Raw genomic sequence first — 19881 nt, 5'->3', positions numbered from 1 at the left:
CCTAGGCTGGATGTGATTCACCACAGGGGTCCCAGGGCTGGACCCTGCCCTCCCCACCGCGTCCCCCTCTCTCCAGGGGTCCTGAGCTGTAAGACCTACCCCTCGGTGAAGTACTCCGGGGGCTGCCATGCCCTGTGAGCCTCCTCAGTGACCGGCCAGTTGGTCCTCGCGGTGCTGTGCCGTCGGACGTGCTGCGTCTGCCGCTTCTGCTGCATGGCCTGGCTCACACCCGCCACGTACCGAGCAAACTCTGGGTCCGAGCCCACTGTCAGAGAGAGCAGGCGCCACAGGGGCTCCGTTACTGTCGACTCCGGGTGTCCCAGCTCCGCCCCCGCCCCGCCCCTGACACATTGCAGGTCGCCCAGTCCCCTGGTTACTGACCGTTCCAGGTGCCCCCTCCACCGGCAAACAGATCCACTCAGCTGTGCTGGCCTCAGTCACCACCTTCACCCACAGGTTGCCTTTCGATGTTGCTCACACAGCCCCAGATAAATACACACCAGAACACGAGCAAGTACCAGGACCGCCAGCCAACCCCCCCGCTCTCGTTCACCATTTCCTTGCCTTCGTTCATGACCTTTGTTAGTTCAGAGCACGGGAGGGAAATGTGCTCCAAGGACTCCCCAGCTCAGTGAAGATCCTGACAACTCTTGGGATTAGCTCAACCACACAAAGCATTTCAAAGTTAAAGTCGAGTTTATTGCTATCTGCACAAGTCCATGTGTGCACAGGTGCAATGGAAAACTTACTTGCAGCAGCATCACAGGCACATAGCATCATAGTGTTGCTAAGCTCTGGTGATTAGGGCTGTCCCTGGAATTTAGTGGAGTTAGTCAGTCTGTCGGGAGCAACAGAATTCCCTGTCCATCTCTCCTCCAACGGATTCACCCCCCCACTCTCTGCACCACATCCTCAGTGAACCGTGACTACACTCATTGCCTCACCCAGCCAATAATTCAGTTTCTAAAGTTCAGATGAACTCTTGCCAGAGTCAGAAGATCATGGGTTCAAATCCAGAGCCGGACATTCGACCGCAAAACACTCGAGACTGGCTGTTGGAGGGGGTGCTACACTGATGGAGGTGCTAAAGCAAGACCTTGTCTGCTCTTGAGTGGATGTAAAAGAATCAATGACACTTTTCTGAGAAGAGCACAAGTTATAGAAACAGGAAATTGGAGAAGGCCATTCAGCCCTTTGCACTTCTTCCACCACTCAATACCAATCACCAGAATTCAGTGCCCTGTTCCTGCTCTTCCCCCATATCCATTGATCTCTTTACCCAACCCCTCCTCCAATATATTCAATGCTTTTGCATTCTACAGGATCACCACTTCCAATATTCAGACCAATACCTGTCCCTCAGTAAATGTTACTAAACCCAAAATCCATTACCCGCTTGTTCTTACACTGTCTGTGGAGTTTGCCACGCACAGACTGGGCTGTCACTCAAGCTTTGTCTGAGGTCATACGAGTGGTACTTTAACCCCGAACTTTGGCCCACCAAGCCATTCTGAAACTCCAACTGGTGCAGCGCCGCCAATGAACACAGTTCTATAACACACTCTAGTCTGCAGTCAGCAGGACCACACCTAGTGGGCCATCAGCAGGCGGGGGCACTGAGACACATCTAATGCCCTCAACCAACTGGAAGACAGTCCTTCGGATGGTCAGGTCACAGTCTTCGTAGGGACTGTCAAAAGATGGTGCCTTACTCCCTTGTAGTCATAGTCATACAGCACAGAAACAGGCCCTTCAGCCCAACTGGCCCATGCCAACCAGGGTGCTCCACCCAAGCTAGTCCCATTTACCAGTGTTTGGCCCATAACCTTCTAAACCTTTCCAATCCACGTCTCATGTCCCATCCTGACTGAGACTCAGTCCCTCAGCAGGTGATAGGGATGGGGAAATAGGGTGAAGATACTGTCACACAAACCCACGCAGTGAATTAGAGGCTGCACTGTGGTTCCCTACCGTGCAGCCTCTACCATGAGGGTTGAGAAGAGGATCAGTCCCCACAGTGCACATGAGCACATCGATAAAACACCCACTCATCAAATAAACTAGCTTAACAAGCGCCTGTAATCTGTTGTACAATGGCCCACCCCAGTACCTTACCAATAACACTCGAGAGAAGTTGCCCTATGGTTGCAATCAAGTTAAAGTCCTCTCTACACAGTGCTCTCCTGTCTCATCCTGACAGCAATACTCCAGTCAAGGTCGGCTGGGAGTCTCTAATATCACACACAAGCCCAAGTTATCACACATGACTTGTGTCAGCAGTAAAACCTGGGACTTCAGGACCCTAGGGTCCGTTCTAACATTAGAACTTCCAATGTTAGACTTCAGGACCCTAGGGTCCGTTCTAACATTAAGCAGAGACATGGAGAACAGTTGGGAAGAGTTTACCTGCAGGGTCAAAGGGCAGAATGTCTCCCAGCATTCCGAAGACTCCGTCACTCTGCACTCGGTTGGGCCAGGTGTTGTTCCTGGTGTTTGCTACCTTCGGACCCAACATGTCGGACATGACGTTATCCATGATGCTGTCCATGTAATTCCCAACAAGACCCAGGCTGTACAAGTCCGAGCCCAAGTCCGAGTGTGTTGCAGGGTTGTTCCACTGGCCCATGGGCCCAATCGGGGAGAGCCCTGCTCCTGAGCTCTGCGAGGACTGCTGCGGGGAACTGTTGGGCCACTTGCCGGGGGCCCGAGGGGTCAGTGGTTGCGCTGGCTGAGGCTGCTGCCCAATGGGCTGGAGGAGGTGCTGGTAATATTGCAGTTGCTGCTGCTTCTGTGACTGTTGCTGCAACAGCTGCTGGGAAGGTGGCAGTGGAGTGTGGGGTGCAGTCTGTGCTTGCTGCAGGGGAGCCCCTTTCTGCTCCGGCACTGTGGCGGAATTCCTTCGGTTGACAAGAGGGGACGCCTGTTGGGATTTGCCCATGTTGAACCCAGAGAGAAAGTCTATAACATCCTGCATTTCCTGGTCGCTCGGCAGCTTGATGCCTTGGTCATCCTTGCCGTCATCCCCTTTGAAGAAGGCCTCCCTCTTGTCCAGCGAGAAGCCGTTGACGATGGGGTTGCTCGCGCCTCGGGGGGGTTCCTGGGAATCGGTCTTTGGGAAATGTCCGATGTTGAGAATGCTCTGCAGCCTCAGGTCCGAGTGGCCGGGAAGCTTCCCCTTCCGCTCCTCCTCGGAGGTGCAGATGGAGAAGCTGCCCTTGGAGGGGGTGCTGGGGATGGAGAAGCTCCCTCCGCTGCTACTGCCCGTGCTGCTGCTACTGCTGCAGGACCCTCGCTTGGTGAAACGAGAGGTGAGCTTGGCAAAAGTCTTCTGCAGACCTCCCGAGGACTTCACCATCGTCCCATTCCCCGCAGGAAGGTCCGCGTGACCTCCAAAGTCAGTGCACTCTCGCCGTAGCTGGATCTGAATGCTTGGCAAAGCTTGCTCCCTGCGTCAGTAAACAAGAGGAGCGACTTACTACCCAACAGCATTGCATCTGGTTACGTGGAACTGATGGGACGAGAAGGGAGAAGAATTTGGACACAGCTAGGAAAGCAGGCTGAAGGCAACGATCCTGAGGCAACGCAAGGCTGGGTGGGGAAGCAGATTTGGATGAGAATGCCCAGAGAGGACATAAGCGGTTACAAGACTGGCAGGAACGTGACACTGGCCACTTTGGTCTAAGAACAGAAAAGTAGTTTTCCTTTAAAACATGAAAAACTGATTGATGTTGGAATTCACAGGCATCAGGTGTCCTTTTATGTGAAGTTAGTATTTGAGCACAGCAAGTTTCTAGGAAAGTAAATGACACGTTGGATTAAGGACGTTTGCCTTTGGCAAGACCACATCTGGAGTACTGTGCTGTTTTAACCAAGAATGGGTGCAAAGATGGATTCCACAGGAAGAGGTCCTATCAGCAGGGATCAAATGGCCCTTGGAGTTTAGAAAATGATGGGATACTAATTTGTTTGAATCACAAAACTCTCGGTAGGCTTGAGAAGCTGTTGGTCCTAAAATTATGGACTTCAGTGTCAGGACAAGCAGTTGACTACTTAGAAGTAAGATGAGAAATTGCACCTCAGAAGGTTGAAATTCTCCAGCCCAGAGTGCTGTGGATCAGTCAGTGATTCTACAAGGTGAGGTAGAACCATTCTTGGATAACAGGGGAAATCAAGGGTTATGGGGATTGGGCAAGAAAATGAAGCCAAGGCTCAAATTAACCATGATATTAAAGGGCAGAACAGGATCGAGGCCACGTGGCTGACCTCTGCACCTACTTCTTAAATCCTTACAACCAGGTCTGTACGCAGAGGCGCAGAGGGAGGGAATGAACTGGGACAGGATTATCAGGGAAAGTTTATTCTCATTGGCCCATGAATTGGTGAGGGAAGCAAAAGGTCAGGAGTAGCACTAAAAAGTTAGAGGAATTTAGACCAAAGGGTCACAGAATATGCAACACTAATTGTCATTACTGCCAACAGTCAGGACGATCTTTGCCTTGGTCGCCCACTTCCAGAAATGCAAAATCCAACCACTTGACACTCACCGGGACAGCAAATCATAGCACAAAACACGCACTTCCCCTGTAAACACACGTACACGCCAGAATTGGACTGGAGAGACGAGCAAGCACATGGGGCTTCCAGCACCCGCCCTGAGACAACTACTGCAGGTAAATGACAACTCACTGGACATTCTATTGTGACAAAAGGCTTTCAGGAGGTATGCTGGGGTTTAATCCAACAAACCAACCTGTGGTTCTGGCTGAGCTGGAAAAGTTGGTAAGATTTTGAACAAACGTTCAAATGTTGACAAATGTTTTTGGAATCAGGTTGTAATATAGCAGCGTGTTCAGAGTCAGTAGCTGAAGCAGAGACTTTGTGAATTCTTAAAAAGGCACAACCAAGTGCTCGAAAGGAAAGAGACCATGTGAATACATGGTGAGGGATACTAAAAGGAGGACAGGACAGGGCAGCAGATGAAATGGGTCTTCAGCTCCTGTGGAGGGATAAACACCAGCTCAGGGCAGTGGGAGTGCGAGGCTAGGCTAGGCAAAGGAATGCACACAGGGGCGTTAACAAGCTCCTCCTGCTCCCAAAGGTTCACGTGTTCCATCTGCAGAATGTGCTCAGTACTGTACCTTCGCTCCTTCCACTTGGACAGGTCAAAGACGGCTGTGTACAACACATCCACCAGCCCCAGTGTTTTCTCAGGATCCAGGCACCTCTGCAGTAGAGACATGGTGGCAGGATCCTCCTTCAGACACCTTGAGAGGGTATTTTGTAAAGAAAATAGGTCGGTAATGTGAGGAAGACGATGACTTTCCCCTCCGCGTCCACCCTTTCCTTTCATCTCCACTGCCTAACACTGAGGTTTGCTTTAATTTGCACACAATGTAGGAAGAGCCCACTGAGTCCGTGCCAGCTCAAACAGGGAATGTGGACATTGCCAAGACGTATTTTACCTTGCACATAGTCACACACTCGCTCTCCCAATTACCCACCCGTCCCCAAACTGCTCCCTCACCCACCAGACTGGGTCAAACCTCTCCTCACAAAGAGGAGCACAAGAGAAAGAAAATACTTAATAGTTTTAATACTATGCAAAATTACAGCAAGGGACCATTCAGTAAAGAAGAGCAGCTTAAATAAAATTCCATAAGCATAGCAATAAACTGGAACACTTACAATTCAGTAATTCATTGAACACTGACTCCTGATGAACACTATCTGGGCAAGGACATGACTCAAAGTTCAGAGTGAGAGTGGCTAATGGGGTCCGGGATGAGAAACACTTGTCCCAATGCTAGCTCCCACATATACAACTTATAAGGATCCCACTATTTACTCCAGTTAGTCAGACATTTCATACCTCAGCACACTGCCCTTGAGCTAGAAACCATGGAGGGGATGTCAGTGATCCTCTAGCTCCAGGTTCTGGGTTCAGATCTGGTCCACAATGATGAAAGAACCTTCGCACGCTCTGGTGAACTCGGTCTGCTCATTAACAAGCCACAGGATAACCAGCTGGGAACATGATGAACGAGGTTGACGATTCCTTCCGGGAGGGAGCTTTCCTTGACATCTAACCTACTTCTGACATGGCCCATGTGCTTGATATAACACTCAAACTGGAGTGTGTTCTGAATGCAAGCACCAATAACCACAGGGAAATGGTCCAGGTCTCCCTCTCCCAAGGTTTGCTGCTCCAGTGAAACAGATAAGTCACGCTGGCCCACACGGTGTTGCTAAAAGCACGAGTGCACTTACCACGTTGAAGGTACCTGAACCACAATCCTGGAGCCCTCGAGGCTGATCTGTGGTGCGTAAGCTTCTTTGTTCTCGATCTGTGCTGTGTCCACCACCACCTGAGGGTTTGAGAAGATGGCGGGTGTTCAGTCGAGCATCACCCCTTTGACACAGGATCACAGACCAGAAACATTGACCAGTTTCTCTTTCCACAACTGCTGCCTGACCTGTTGAGTGTTTCCAGCATTTTCTGTTTTCAAACTAATCCACACACATGCATTTCCCTTCCCAACCTTCCCCAGCATCCCCTCCACCGCAAGTCAGTCACTTCTTAATGTTGATCCTTTGAGATCTCATAAAAGGGCCATTGTCCTGACCAAATCATTGGATCAGCAGACAGTAACTGGCGAGAGAAGACTCGCCCAGACCTGAATATTTTGAGAGCCATCAGGGGAAGGTCGAATGATTGTCCATTACCCAGCCTTTGGCTTAAGACCACAAGGTTAATTACAGGGTACAGAAGCAGGACAGTGGCGTCCTTCTCCAATGTTGGCCCAATCGCCTGAACAAGATTCAGGTCCTTCTTGCACTACATGGTCATTTCACACCAGGACAAAATGGCCCAGCTGACGTGCCAGGTCGCAACCAAAGGCTGGTGCTCGAGCTTCAAGGAACAGCCAGGAGGACAACAAGCTTCTCCTTCCAAAGCCTGAGGTACTCCATGGGAGATCAGGAATTGGGAAATAAAGGAGATGGGTAGAAATGTGCATGGATCACTCGAACAATGAAATAGTGCTCTACATAATCTGACAATTCCTTGCAAGGCTGAACTTGAAGTTTAAAATAGAGTTGCATCACAAAGTGAAATATTTCATGCAAGGAGCTTGATGGGTGAAAAACCATGGTCTGTGGGGAGACACCTTCACCTCGGTCACTGAATTGTGGGTTCAAGCATTTAATGTAGAATGAGCCCAAGTGCAGTGCTGAGGTGGCCTACTGGTAAAGTTTGTAAAGTGGCTGCTGTGGTTCCTACCAGACATGTAACTACACTTCAAAAATATTTCTCTGGCAATTCAGTAACTCTGAACACTTCGAGGCAGAGAAGAACATGATGAAAACTCAATTCATTTCTCTTCCTTTCTTATATTTAAGTGGGAGACCCTCTGAACTGCTTCAGTCTGAACTCGATTTAACTTCAGGGCCTGGGTGTGGGGCCACAGACCCCCAAGAGAGTGCATCGGAATCGTACAGCACAGAAACAGGCCCTTTAGCCCATCGTCCATGCTGACCATCAAACACCCATTCACACCAATCCCATTTTATTTTGCCCACATTCCCAACAACTTCCCCCAGATTCTACCCCTCACTTACACACTAGAAGCAACTTACAGCAGCTGATTAACCCACCGACCCCACACATCATTGGGATGTGGGAGGAAATTGGAGCACCTGGGGGAACCATTGCAGTCACAGGGAGAACGTGCAAACTCCACACAGACAGCGCCCGAGGTCAGGACTAAACCTGGGTCTCCACCAGCCGCAGCACTGTGCCACCATGGGGCAAGTGCGAGGGCAAAGAGAGTCTAGCGAGAGGAGGTGGGAATGAGCCCAGAGGGAGGGCGAAAGTGGGGCTGATCCCGATTCAGGTGGTCAACACTAACTGGAGTATTTGTTCCCGAGGCTTCCGACCATCAGAATCCAACCAGTTGCCTGGAACTGAGGGATTAGAGCCAGTTGTCAGGTCACAGACAGTCTGTAGCCCCCCTGGAGGAACATTGGGAGTACAGTGAAAGAGGAGTTGCAGGTAGACAGGGTGGTGAAGGTGGCTTTTGGCAAGCTGGCCTTCATCAGTCAGGGCATTAAGTATAAAAGTTGGGAAGTCATGGTGCAGTTGCACAGGGTGCTGGTGAGGCTGCACTTGGAGCACTGTGTTCAGGTTTGGTCGCCCTGCTACAGGAAAGATGTTAGTAAACTGGAAAGCGTGCAGAGAAGATTTAAAAGGAAACTGCCAGGACTTGAGGGACTGAGTTACAGGGAGAGGTTGGACAGGCTAGGACTTTATTCCTTAGAGTATAGGAGACTGAGAGGTGATCTTAGAGGTGTATAAAATCATGAGGGGCATAGATAGAATGAATGCACTCAGTCTTCCCCACCCACCCCCCACCCCCCCCCAAGTTAGGGAATCAAGAACGAGAGAGCATAGGTTTAAGGTGAGAGGGAGAGATTTAATAGGAACTTGTGGGTCAAATTTTTCTCTTTTGTTCTGCACACAGGGTGGTATGTATGTGGAATGAGCTGCCAGAGGAAGTGGGTGAGGCAGGTACAATAACAACTTTTAAAAGACAGTTGGACAGGTACATGGATTGGAAAGGTTTAGAAGGTTTGGGCCAAACGCTGGCAAATGGGCCTAACTTGAATGGGACATCTTGGCCAGTATGGACCAGTCGGCCGAAGGGCCTGTTTCCATGCTGTATAACTCCATGAGTCTATTTCCACTGACACCCAACTAAGATCAGAAGCTGGTGAGTTTGAACCCGTGCACACAGACACTGTGAGGCACCTGCTCCAACCAGCACGGCCAGTGCACTTCTCTTCGAACATCCAACACAGCTGCAGTCACTCACCAGTCCAGCCTGTCCGAACAACAATTGCACAGCAGTTTTGCAGGCACCGCGCCAGGTCGATGGGCAGACCTGGTTGAGGATTTCTGTCGGGGACTCGTCACGTGGGGACATCTCGTTCTGTCCAGCTGCTTCCTTGATGAGCTGCACCATCGCTTGCTGAAAGAGACGACAAACCAAAGGCCACGTCAACTTTGCTTGTGGGACAGATGATTAAAACAAACATCCCTTCACACTGGCCTTCAGTTCATGATGATCAGGAACCTTTGTAAAAATGTTGTTGGCACCAACTCAACTGTGGCTCACCCTCGGATCTGCCCACCCCTCACCCAACAGTCTGCCCCATGGCTGCCCAATCTCCTCACCCCCCACCCAACAGTCCGCACCATGGCTGCCCCATCTCCTCACCCCCCACCCAACAGTCTGCCCCATGGCTGCCCAATCTCCTCACCCCCCACCCAACAGTCTGCCCCATGGCTGCCCAATCTCCTCACCCCCCACCCAACAGTCTGCCCCATGGCTGCCCAATCTCCTCACCCAACAGTCTGCACCATGGCTGCCCCATCTCCTCACCCCCCACCCAACAGTCTGCCCCATGGCTGCCCCATCTCCTCACCCAACAGTCTGCACCATGGCTGCCCCTCTCCTCATCCCCCCACCCAACAGTCTGCCCCATGGCTGCCCAATCTCCTCACCCAACAGTCTGCACCATGGCTGCCCAATCTCCTCACCCAACAGTCCGCACCATGGCTGCCCCATCTCCTCACCCCCCACCCAACAGTCTGCCCCATGGCTGCCCAATCTCCTCACCCAACAGTCTGCACCATGGCTGCCCCATCTCCTCATCCCCCCACCCAACAGTCTGCCCCATGGCTGCCCAATCTCCTCACCCAACAGTCCGCACCATGGCTGCCCCATCTCCTCATCCCCCCACCCAACAGTCTGCCCCATGGCTGCCCAATCTCCTCACCCAACAGTCTGCACCATGGCTGCCCCATCTCCTCATCCCCCCACCCAACAGTCTGCCCCATGGCTGCCCCATCTCCTCACCCCCCACCCAACAGTCTGCCCCATGGCTGCCCAATCTCCTCACCCCCCACCCAACAGTCTGCACCATGGCTGCCCCATCTCCTCACCCCCCCACCCAACAGTCTGCACCATGGCTGCCCAATCTCCTCACCCCCCACCCAACAGTCTGCCCCATGGCTGCCCCATCTCCTCACCCCCCCCCAACAGTCTGCACCATGGCTGCCCAATCTCCTCACCCCCCACCCAACAGTCTGCCCCATGGCTGCCCCATCTCCTCACCCAACAGTCTGCACCATGGCTGCCCCATCTCCTCACCCAACAGTCTGTACATTAGCACCAGGGGCCCAAGAGCAATTCTGGACCAAAGGTGGGACCAACCCACGTAGCTTTCCATTTGGCTACTATGAAAATGATGGGTTGAGGGGCCTCCCTCCTCAACTCCATGGAACCTGGAGATTTCAGCCTCGAAGGAAGGTAGTTAACCGTGTCTGTTGTACTTCCCACACTTCTGCTCCCACCCCTTCCCCTCTGTCCCAGAATCTCAACAGGCTCATCTCCTCCTCAACTTTCACCCTACCAGCCTCCGGTCAACCCCACTCAAGCCTAGCAGCACAACACATCTGCTCACTGCTCTCAGCACTCCAATGGACCATCCCCTCCTAACACTGTTTCCCCCACTTGTCATCAACACCCCCTCCCAGACAGAAGGTGAAACACATGTGCACTTTTACCTCTGACCTTTACAACTCACCTGGCACCTCACGCCACTGTGGGTTCAACGTCAGGGTTGCACCTTCCAATAATGAGTCTGCTATTCCCATTTTCACTTTCCCTCAACTCCTGGTTTTCCACTTGTCCCATGGCCTTTTGTATTTGCCCCATCATCATTTTGTTTAACCCCTTTGGCCATCACCCCTTCACCTTCTGCCACTCTGAGCATTTTACTAGTTGCTTTAGCCAAGGTAAGGTAATGGAACACTACTGATGATTCCGCGCCCTTCGTTCCAACGGTGGCTGCAGAGATTGTGGATGTATTGGTTGCAATCTTTAAAATCCCTGGACACTGGAAAGATCCCAACAACATGGAAAACCACAATGAAGCACCACTATTCAGGAATGGGGGGGGAGGAGGATACAGGGAACTGGAGCCAGCTTGTCTAACATCTACCAGCAAAAGGCTGCAATCCACTGCTAAGGATTTATTAACAGATTCTTTGAAGACCACAGTACAGTCAGCAAGGTCAACATTGTTTGATGAAACAAGTAATTTGTAAACTTCAGTTGAGTTACTGGTTAAGTAATCCTGGTCAAGGGTCTCAACCTGAAACCTCGACTGTCCATTTCCCTCCATAGATGCTGCCTGACCTGCTGAGTTCCCCTAGTGTTTTATGTGTGTTGCTCAATAAGGAGCCACTAAGGTTTACCTGCAAAATAAAGACTTTTTAAAAAGTTTTTGGGACCTAGGATGTCGCAGGCCAGTCCAGCACTTATTGCCCATCCCTAATTGCTCTTGAGAAGGTGGTGATCAGCCCTACCGGTGAAGGTGCTTCCGTTATCCATGTATGCACACAAACTTGCCCAAAGCCTCCTCCTGTGAATTTGAGCCGTATATCCACTTTCATGTTGGATTAAGCAATGTAAACACAATTTGCCCCTTCAGTGTACAGCTTATGTAACACATCAGACTTCTGTGACTCTCAAGGTGTGTTAAAGCACAGACAAGTCCCTGAACAGAATACTTGTTTTTAAAAAATTATGTTGCAGGCAGTGCTGGGAAGTGGTGGGAGCATGAGGAACTAAAAGAACATCCTCTAATCTGACCAGTAATCACAGCCAACCAACTCGGACGACCACAAACGTCCCCAGCATGCTTTGATCAAGGGAGTTGCCGAGCACCAACAATGATTCATCCTTGTTCCATTCAATTACACTGCAGTTCCCCAGAACTTTCCTTCACATGCTCTCACAGGGACATCACTCTCTATTTTAAGCTTATATTTTCCTTCTTAATCCCTTTGTGGCATAACCAGCTCCAACTAGGCAGGATCTGTTCCACAAAAGCCCTTTGTTCATTGAACCTTAAAGGTGGCCATTCAGCCCATCGTATCTGGGCCAGCTTCCCGAAGGAGCTGATCATTGTCCTTCCTCGTAGCCCTGTACATTTTCTCATTTCCACTATTTATCCAAATCCTTTCTGAACGTATTGAATCTGCTTCCAGTGAATTTCAGAGGACAGGAACCTGCTGTGTTTAAAAACTTACTCTTGGCTCTTTCACCAGCACCTTCACTCCCACTGCCATCGATTCTCCTTCCATCCTCCATCAGTGACACTCGGGAATCACCAGAACCTCCACATATTTCCCAAGGGAAACAGCCCTTGGGGCTTTTCAGCCTCGTGCCTTTTTACTCTTGGATTTTAGGGTCCTATGTACCCCAGACAGGCCACCAATTTACAGGACACTGCCCAAAATAAGTAAAACTGCCTCATTTCCATGTGCTACATTTGGGACGGCAACTGGGTCTGCCCAAGGCAGCTAGAAACTGCAGAGAGTTGTGGACGCAGCCCAGTCCATCACCTCCCCTCCACTGACTCTGCCTACACTCCCTGCTGCCTTGGGAGAGCAGCCAATAGTTAGATGTAGAGGTAGAAAAGGCATGGATGAGGGCCCTAGTAGATAAGCTGAAAAGGAGGCAGAGTCAAGTGACATTAATGAGATGAAACTGTGTCCCAGTGACGGCACGGATGAGGAGGTCCAAAAGCTCATCACCAAGGCTCCCAACACTCTGGCTCCCTGTCACTTGGACAGGTACATGGATAGGAAAGGTTTAGAGGGATATGGGCCAAACATGGGCAAATAGGACTAGCTTATATGGACATCTTGAGCTGTAGGGCCCATTCCTATGCTGTATTCTCTCTGACTTGCCAGGGAGACATAGGATTAATGGCTAGGGAGTGGAGTTGGTGGCAATGCCCTGTGTGCTCCCAGTACTTGGGAGGACATCTCTGCTCCAGACACACTAAACTTGGAATTTATCCTGCTCAACACCCTCATGGTGCCGGCAGATCTAGGCCGGAAACCTTTGCTCAATCACAACTGTATCTCTTGTCGTAACCACAAATCAAAAACTACGTGGTGGGCCGAATGGCCTGTCCAGTGCTGTCCTGTTGCACTGCTGACCACCTCTGGAAATCACGAGTACCAACATTAACTCACAGAATGCACTACTGCATTGACACATCTTAAAGTACAACTACAGAATAAAGAACATTCCAAGTCCTTCAGAAAGCACGTTGAAGGAATTAGCTACCATCTTCAGCTTCAGATTCTCTGCTCCAGATTCACCGAAGGAGACGCCCTTCAGGAAGTGGGGTCCAATCTGCACAGGTACGGTGGGAAGCTCACACTGTAGTGGCTGGGCGAGATAATGTCTCCTCCCTGCTTGCTTCACCTCAGCCTCATTGCAGCAGCCCTAGGAAGACATGAGACACAAGGTGACAAGAGGTCAAAGCCGATTTCTTTAGCACCAGATACACTACAAATCTCCCAGAACACAATCCAAAACCCAAGGTTGCTAACACCATTTTAGGTAAGTCCAACACATTGATGCAATCACGAAGAAGGCACGTGGCTCTACTTCATTAGGAGCTTGAAGGGGTTTGGTCTGTCACCAAAGACTCTTACAAATTTCTATAGATGTGCAGTGGAGAGCATTCTGACTGGTTGCATCACCACCTGGTACGGAGGCTCCAATGCACAGGATCGTAAGAGGCTGCAGGGGGTTGTAGACTCAGCCAGCTCCATCATGGGCACAACCCTCCCCACCATCGAGGACATCTTCAAGAGGTGGTGCCTCAATAATGCAGCGGCCATCACTAAGGACCCTCACCACCCGGGACATGCCCTTTTCTCGATACTATCGGGGAGGAGGTACAGGAGCCTGAAAACCCACACTCAATGATTCAGGAACAGCTTCTTCCCCTCTGCCATCAGATTTCTGGACAGTCCATGAACCCATGCACGTTACCTTGTTATTCCTTTTCTCCCCCCCCACTATTTATATTTGTAATTTACAGGTCAAGCCAGCATTTAACTGCCCACCCCTAGTTGCCCTTGAGTTGGTGGTGGTGGTGGTGAGTTGCCTTCTTGGACTGCTGCAATCCTTGAGGTGTGGATGTACCCACAATGGTGTTGGGGAGGGAGTTCCAGAAGATACAAAAACTTGAGAACACGCACCACCAGGCTCAAGGACAGCTTCTATGCCACTGTTATCAGACTCTTGAACAGACCTCTTGTACAATAAAGATGAACTCTTTCCCTCACTATTTACCTCACCATGGCCCTTACACCTTATTGTCTACCTGCACTCTCTCAGTAACTAATACTTTATTCTGCATTCTGTTATTGCTTCTCCCCCGTGCTACCTTGATGTACTTAGTCTTTGTTTTGCATGCCATCATACAGATAATTTCGAAGTTCCTCCACTGCATCCCGTCAAGGTGACAATAATAAACCAATGACCAATTACACCCTATTAAAGGTGCAGTTCTTTCTCTTCGCCACCAGGGGTCCAACTGGATCACCCTGTTGAGAACTCCCCACCAGTGACTGGACTCTTGGGCTCAAATCGCACCGAGTTTTTCTTCCCCTACTTGGGACTTGTTCTGCCAACTTCAGCCCAATCCTATGTGCTTGGAACAAGCTTCCTATCATCCTAACAAATACTTGTCAGGTGATTGGAACTTGCATTTACCTGTAAGGAGGCCTCAATAGCTTTTGGATTCAGGTGGAATCCAGCCTTCATCGCGTATTCACAGTGACCCAGACTTTCCAAAGCCACTTTGTAAGCCTATAAGACAACAATTGAGGAGGTTAGCAGTTGATGAGCTACGTATTTAATGAGACAACCAAGATAACCCATATAATGTCATTCATGCATTACTATATTTAAATATATACTTAAAGCAACCAGACATAAAATGAAGAAACAGAGGGAGGTGTAGAGCAGCTGACCCAACTAGTCTGTGCTGTGTACAGATTCCACTCAAACGCACCTCTCATCTCTCAGCCCTTCAGCCTCTCTCGCTCGACACTCTGCTTTCTTGAGTATATGCTCAGTTTCCTCTTGGAAACATCCAAGTTATTTGCCACAACCACTTCCTGTGGCTGCAAGTTCCACATTCTACTCATTCTTTGCAAGAAGTTTGCCAATTTCCCTATTGCATTAACAGCCCCTAGTTTTGGATTCTCCTACAACTATAGACATTCTCTGCGTATTAACTCTGTCCGATCCATTCACAACCTTTATCAGCTCAGTTTTAGTCTCTTTTCTGAAGAACAAAAATCTCACATGTTCAACCTTTCCCAGTACTGCAATATCTCAATTCTCGTAGCATCCTTTTAAATCTTTTTAAGCACGTTCTCCAGTGTTCCCAAATCCAAAGTGCTGGAGGAACTCAGCGGGTCAGGCAGCATCTGTGGAGGGAAATGGACAGTCGACGGTTTGGGTTCAGACCCTTCATCCAGATTCCATCATCTACAGTCTTCTGTCTCTGTTCCTGAATCCTTTGTATAGTACTGGAAACCTGATGTATATACAGCGCCTTAAACACAGTTTAAAGTGAATCCTTCATTAGTTTACATGACCAGACTCTTGTACAAATGGACCAGCCAAACAAACACCGTGGCCGGAAGAGCAGGGCAGAAGCTGGCCACCTAGCAGCAAGCAACTCACCTTCTGACACCCTCAAGCCTTTCCACAATCTACAAGGCACAAGTCATGACTGTGATGGAATATTTTCCACTTGCCTGGATGAGTGCAGTGCCAACAACTCTCAAAAAGCTCAACACCAGGCAGGGAAAAGCAATGCACTTGAACGGCGCTCCATCTACCACCCTGAACATTCACTCGCTCCACTACCAGTGCACAGTGGGCACCGTCTACAAAACACATAGTACTTACCATTCAGGCTACTCTGACAGCACCTCCAAACCCATTACCCCCTGTGTGAAGGAAGACAAGGACAGAGGCACTCAGGAACACCACCACCTGCAGGATCCCCTCCAAGTCACACCCTGTCATAACTTAGAAATATATCACTGCTCTTTAACCGTCACTGGGTCTGAATCCCAGAACGTCCTCCCAGAAGAACCGGTTCAAGGCAGCTCACCTCCACCTTCTCCGGGTGACTAGGGATGGGGATCAGATGCTGGCCTTGCCAGTGATTCCCAGGTCCCAACAGATGGAAATGAATAAAAAGTGATGTATCAGCTGCGAGCCTTCAACTTGAACTCCCTTCCTTGTTCACTCCACATCTCCTTCCTCCCTTGAAACGCTCCTTAAAGTTTTAGTTATCTATCCTAATATCCCTCTTGGCTCAGAGCCAGACTTTGATTAATGATATTTTGATGAAGCACCTTGGGATATTTTACTGCAAAAAAGATGCTATCTTAATACGTTGCTATTGAAAGACGTAACAACGTGAATAGCAAGAACTGACCCTCAAATACTGGTATCCAAAGAAAAGACCAATGTGCAAGGCCCTTAAAATAATCTCAAGATGCACCTTATCGATAGCCACCCTGCGTTACCCAGCCCAAAACATTACACCAGGCTGAGTTTGCAAGAATTGAGAAATGTACAGCTGGCTGTCTTTCACGTTTCATCTGAAGAGTGAAAAGCACCTCACGGTGTGATCATGGTCACAGCTGCTGACGCTGGGAAGTGCTGTTTCACCAAGAGCTTTATTGTGGGAAGCTCACACAGAGCAGCATTGAGCACCCCGAACCACCCTCTCCACATCCACACTCTGAGCTCTTTATTGGCAACTTGAGCTCTTGGAAGACACACATCTCCTACATCAACAGAGGATAAACAATTTATATCCAAAAGAATCAGTCTTGAATCTTAAAAACAAAGTGCTAGAAATACTCAACTGATCAGACAGCACTTGTGGAGTGCGGGAAACAGTTGATGTTTCAAGTTCATTATTTTTCAGGTGAAATTTTTATTTTCAATTTACAATATCTGCAGTACATTGGTTTTGTATTTGATATGCTTGACCCTGGTCAGGACTCACAGCAGAGTGAAGATTTGTATTTATTGAACTGAAATTCCTTTAGGTGCTCATTCTGACTAACATCTCTCCAATGAGAATGGTAAAGACGGGCCGTAAGCACACAAGAATCGGGAGCAGGAGGCTAGGCGTCCCCTCAGGCCTTTTCTGTAAGATCACAGCTGACCCAACCACAGGTCAGCATGGACATGGTGGGCCAAGGGGTCCCCCTCTGTGATGTACAACTCCATGACTCTGGACACCACTTTCCCATTCTCTCCCTGTACCCCAGCACTCCTTGTAGTTTAAGTGTCTGTCAGTCTCCACCTTGAATGCACTGAAACAATGACTCCACCTCCCCAGGGGCGGGGAACTCCAAGATTCATGCCCCTCAGCGAAGAAACGCCTCATCTCCTCCAGAAATGGCTGACCCTTTATTCTGAAATTATGCCGACTAGGTTCTTGATACCTCTGCTAGGGGAACCATCCAAGCTTGTCATCCCCCTCGATGTTACAAACTCCTCTCTTCATACATCAACCCTTTCAACCCAGGAACTGACCCCGTGCACAGCCTCCAATGCAAGTACACCTTTCTTTCAACAGAGACCCAAAACCACGCCGTATTCCAAGTGCTGCCCTATCAGTGCCTCATGAAGTTGCATCAAGACTTCCCTAACTTTAGACTCCAACATTCACCTTCCTAATTGCTGTACCTCACTGCTTTTTGTGTTCCACATACTATGATCCACAGTTTCTTTACTACTGCAACAGTTTGTAGGTCCACTCCATTTAAATAATAATTTGCTTTCTCATGTCATAGAGCAACACAGCATGGATCCAGGCCCTTCAGCCCAACCAGTCCATGCTGACCACCGTGCCCACCTAGCTAGTCCCCACTTCCTGCATTCGGCCCAGATCCCTCCAAGCCCCCCCCCTCCATGTACCTATCCAAGTGCTTCTTAAGCAATACTGTTGTACCTGCCTCACCCACTTCCTCTGGCAGCTCGTTCCATATACTCACCACCCTCTGCATGAAAAAGTTCCCTCTCCGGAACCTTTTAAATCTTTCCCCTCTCACCCTTAACCTATGCCCCATAGTTTTGGACTTCCCTACCCTGGGGAAAAGACTGTTACCGTCCACCTTATCTCTGCCTCTCATAATTTTAAACACTTCTATAAGGTCGCCCCTTATTCTCCTATGTTCCAAGGAATAAAGACCCAGCCTGGCCAACCTCTCCCTATAACTCAGGCGCTCGAGTCCTGGCAACATCCTCATAAATCTTCTCTGAACCCTTTCCAGTTTAACCACGTCTTTCCTATAACAGGGTGACCAAACTGTACACAGTACTCCAAGTGCAGCCTCACCAACAACGTATACAACTGCAACATAACGTCCCAACTCCTATACTCAGTGCCCTGACTGAAGGCCAGCGTGCCAAACACCCTTTTCACCACCCTGCCACTCCGCTTTCAACGAACTATGCATTTGTACTCCTGGCTCCCTCTGTTCCATTACATACTATGGATGGTAGGGCACCAGGGAGTAAGTCCTACACTGCTTTGTTTCTCACTATTCCTTTCAACGTGGATAACCTCACAGTTTACCACATTACACTCCGACCACCAACTTTTCACTCACTCACTCAACATAACTACATCCCTCTGCAGGATCTTTGCATCCTCCTCACAACTTGCTTACCCACTTATCTTTGTGCCATCAGCAAATGTGGCCATAGCACACTCCAAGTGATCAACATAGATTATCAGTGAGGCCCCAACACTGCTCCCTGCAGCACTAGGTACTCTCTGCCAACATAAAAATGACCCATTTATCCGTTTTCTGTTGGTTAGCCAACCCCGATCCATGCCAATAATATTCCCTCCAACCCCATGGCTTCTTGGCTTGATGTTCTGTTCCCAGCCCACTTTTGTGGCACTTTATCAAATGCCTTCCGTAACGTTGCTGCACATTGCAGATGCTGGTGATCCGGGGCAGACAAACAAATTCTATTCTCTGCATCACTGCACAATTAAAACCACTCTCCATTATGTTGGCATCTAGAATTCAGTTATACATTGAAGTGAGGAAATTAAACCATCTGATGCAAGTAGGTGCTGTTATTGCTTTCATACTCCCCGGTACCTTGGCAGCACATTCATTTCTTTACAGGACAAGGTGCAGAGGGAGACGCAAACCATTAGATCATGGATGCTGGGATGGAACCATAGCTGAAGTGAGTGGAGGGAGAGAAAAGGAAGACCAAATGACTGCTAATATTCACAGTGAAACCTTGACATTATGCACCTTTATACAACATAGCCACTTCCGGTGATACCTCACTTACCTGCAGAGCACTGTCGATCTTCATGTTTAAATCTTTCAGCTGATGCTCAGGAATCGCAGTGGTCTGGGAACAGAACAACTGCTGAACTTCGATACCGGCGAGACAGCCATCACTTCCCCTCTCTCGTAGGCGAGAGGTGGCCTTTGAAAGTAAGAACAAGCATCAGTACAATGGGCCTGTCTGTCAACACACAGTGCAATGTAGGAACAGGAGGAAGCCTCCTCACCCCTCCGCCTATTCCACGGTCAAAGTGATTGTCAATGAGCTGGATCTCGGCTCCAATTACCTACCTTGGTCCTATGAACTTCAAACCAACAAAACCTCTCTTGGTGTTGAAACTTCTAACTGACAGCTGATCTGGGGGAAAGGGCTCCAGATTTCCACTGCCCTTTATGGAGAACTGCATTTAAATACAGGTGGAAACTCCCTACTCTGCCAGTTCCCTGGTCCAGCATGATTTTGAATCTGTGGTGCATATCTGTGCTAATTAATTAATTCTAACTTAGGTCTCTGCAGGCACAGTAGCGGTTAGCGTAACGCTTTACAGCGCCAGCGACCCGGGTTCAATTCCGGCCGCTGTCTATAA

The 19881-nt window shown here is 49.4% G+C and overlaps 2 protein-coding genes across 2 annotated transcripts in view; one reads left to right on the top strand and one right to left on the bottom strand.

Moving 5' to 3' along the window:
- The window catches only part of LOC127577454 (fatty acyl-CoA hydrolase precursor, medium chain-like), a 459511-nt gene that overhangs the window by 109491 nt on the left and 330139 nt on the right, over positions 1-19881 (top strand). The gene's annotated exons all lie outside the window — the stretch shown is intronic.
- The window catches only part of LOC127577315 (granule associated Rac and RHOG effector protein 1-like), a 105012-nt gene that overhangs the window by 10086 nt on the left and 75045 nt on the right, over positions 1-19881 (bottom strand). The window contains exons 4-11 of the mRNA XM_052028424.1: positions 19296-19436; positions 14649-14744; positions 13206-13367; positions 8871-9026; positions 6268-6365; positions 5139-5264; positions 2407-3446; positions 100-265 (exon numbers count right to left, since the gene is read on the bottom strand). Coding sequence (XP_051884384.1) covers positions 100-265; positions 2407-3446; positions 5139-5264; positions 6268-6365; positions 8871-9026; positions 13206-13367; positions 14649-14744; positions 19296-19436 — 1985 coding nt within the window. The remainder of the gene's footprint in view (positions 1-99; positions 266-2406; positions 3447-5138; positions 5265-6267; positions 6366-8870; positions 9027-13205; positions 13368-14648; positions 14745-19295; positions 19437-19881) is intronic.

This window comes from Pristis pectinata, chromosome 13, assembly GCF_009764475.1.
Source record: "Pristis pectinata isolate sPriPec2 chromosome 13, sPriPec2.1.pri, whole genome shotgun sequence".
In the NCBI taxonomy this organism is placed as follows: Eukaryota; Metazoa; Chordata; class Chondrichthyes; order Rhinopristiformes; family Pristidae; genus Pristis; species Pristis pectinata.
The sequence above is the reverse complement of the archived record's forward strand: the minus strand, read 5'-3'. Positions and strand labels throughout refer to the sequence as shown.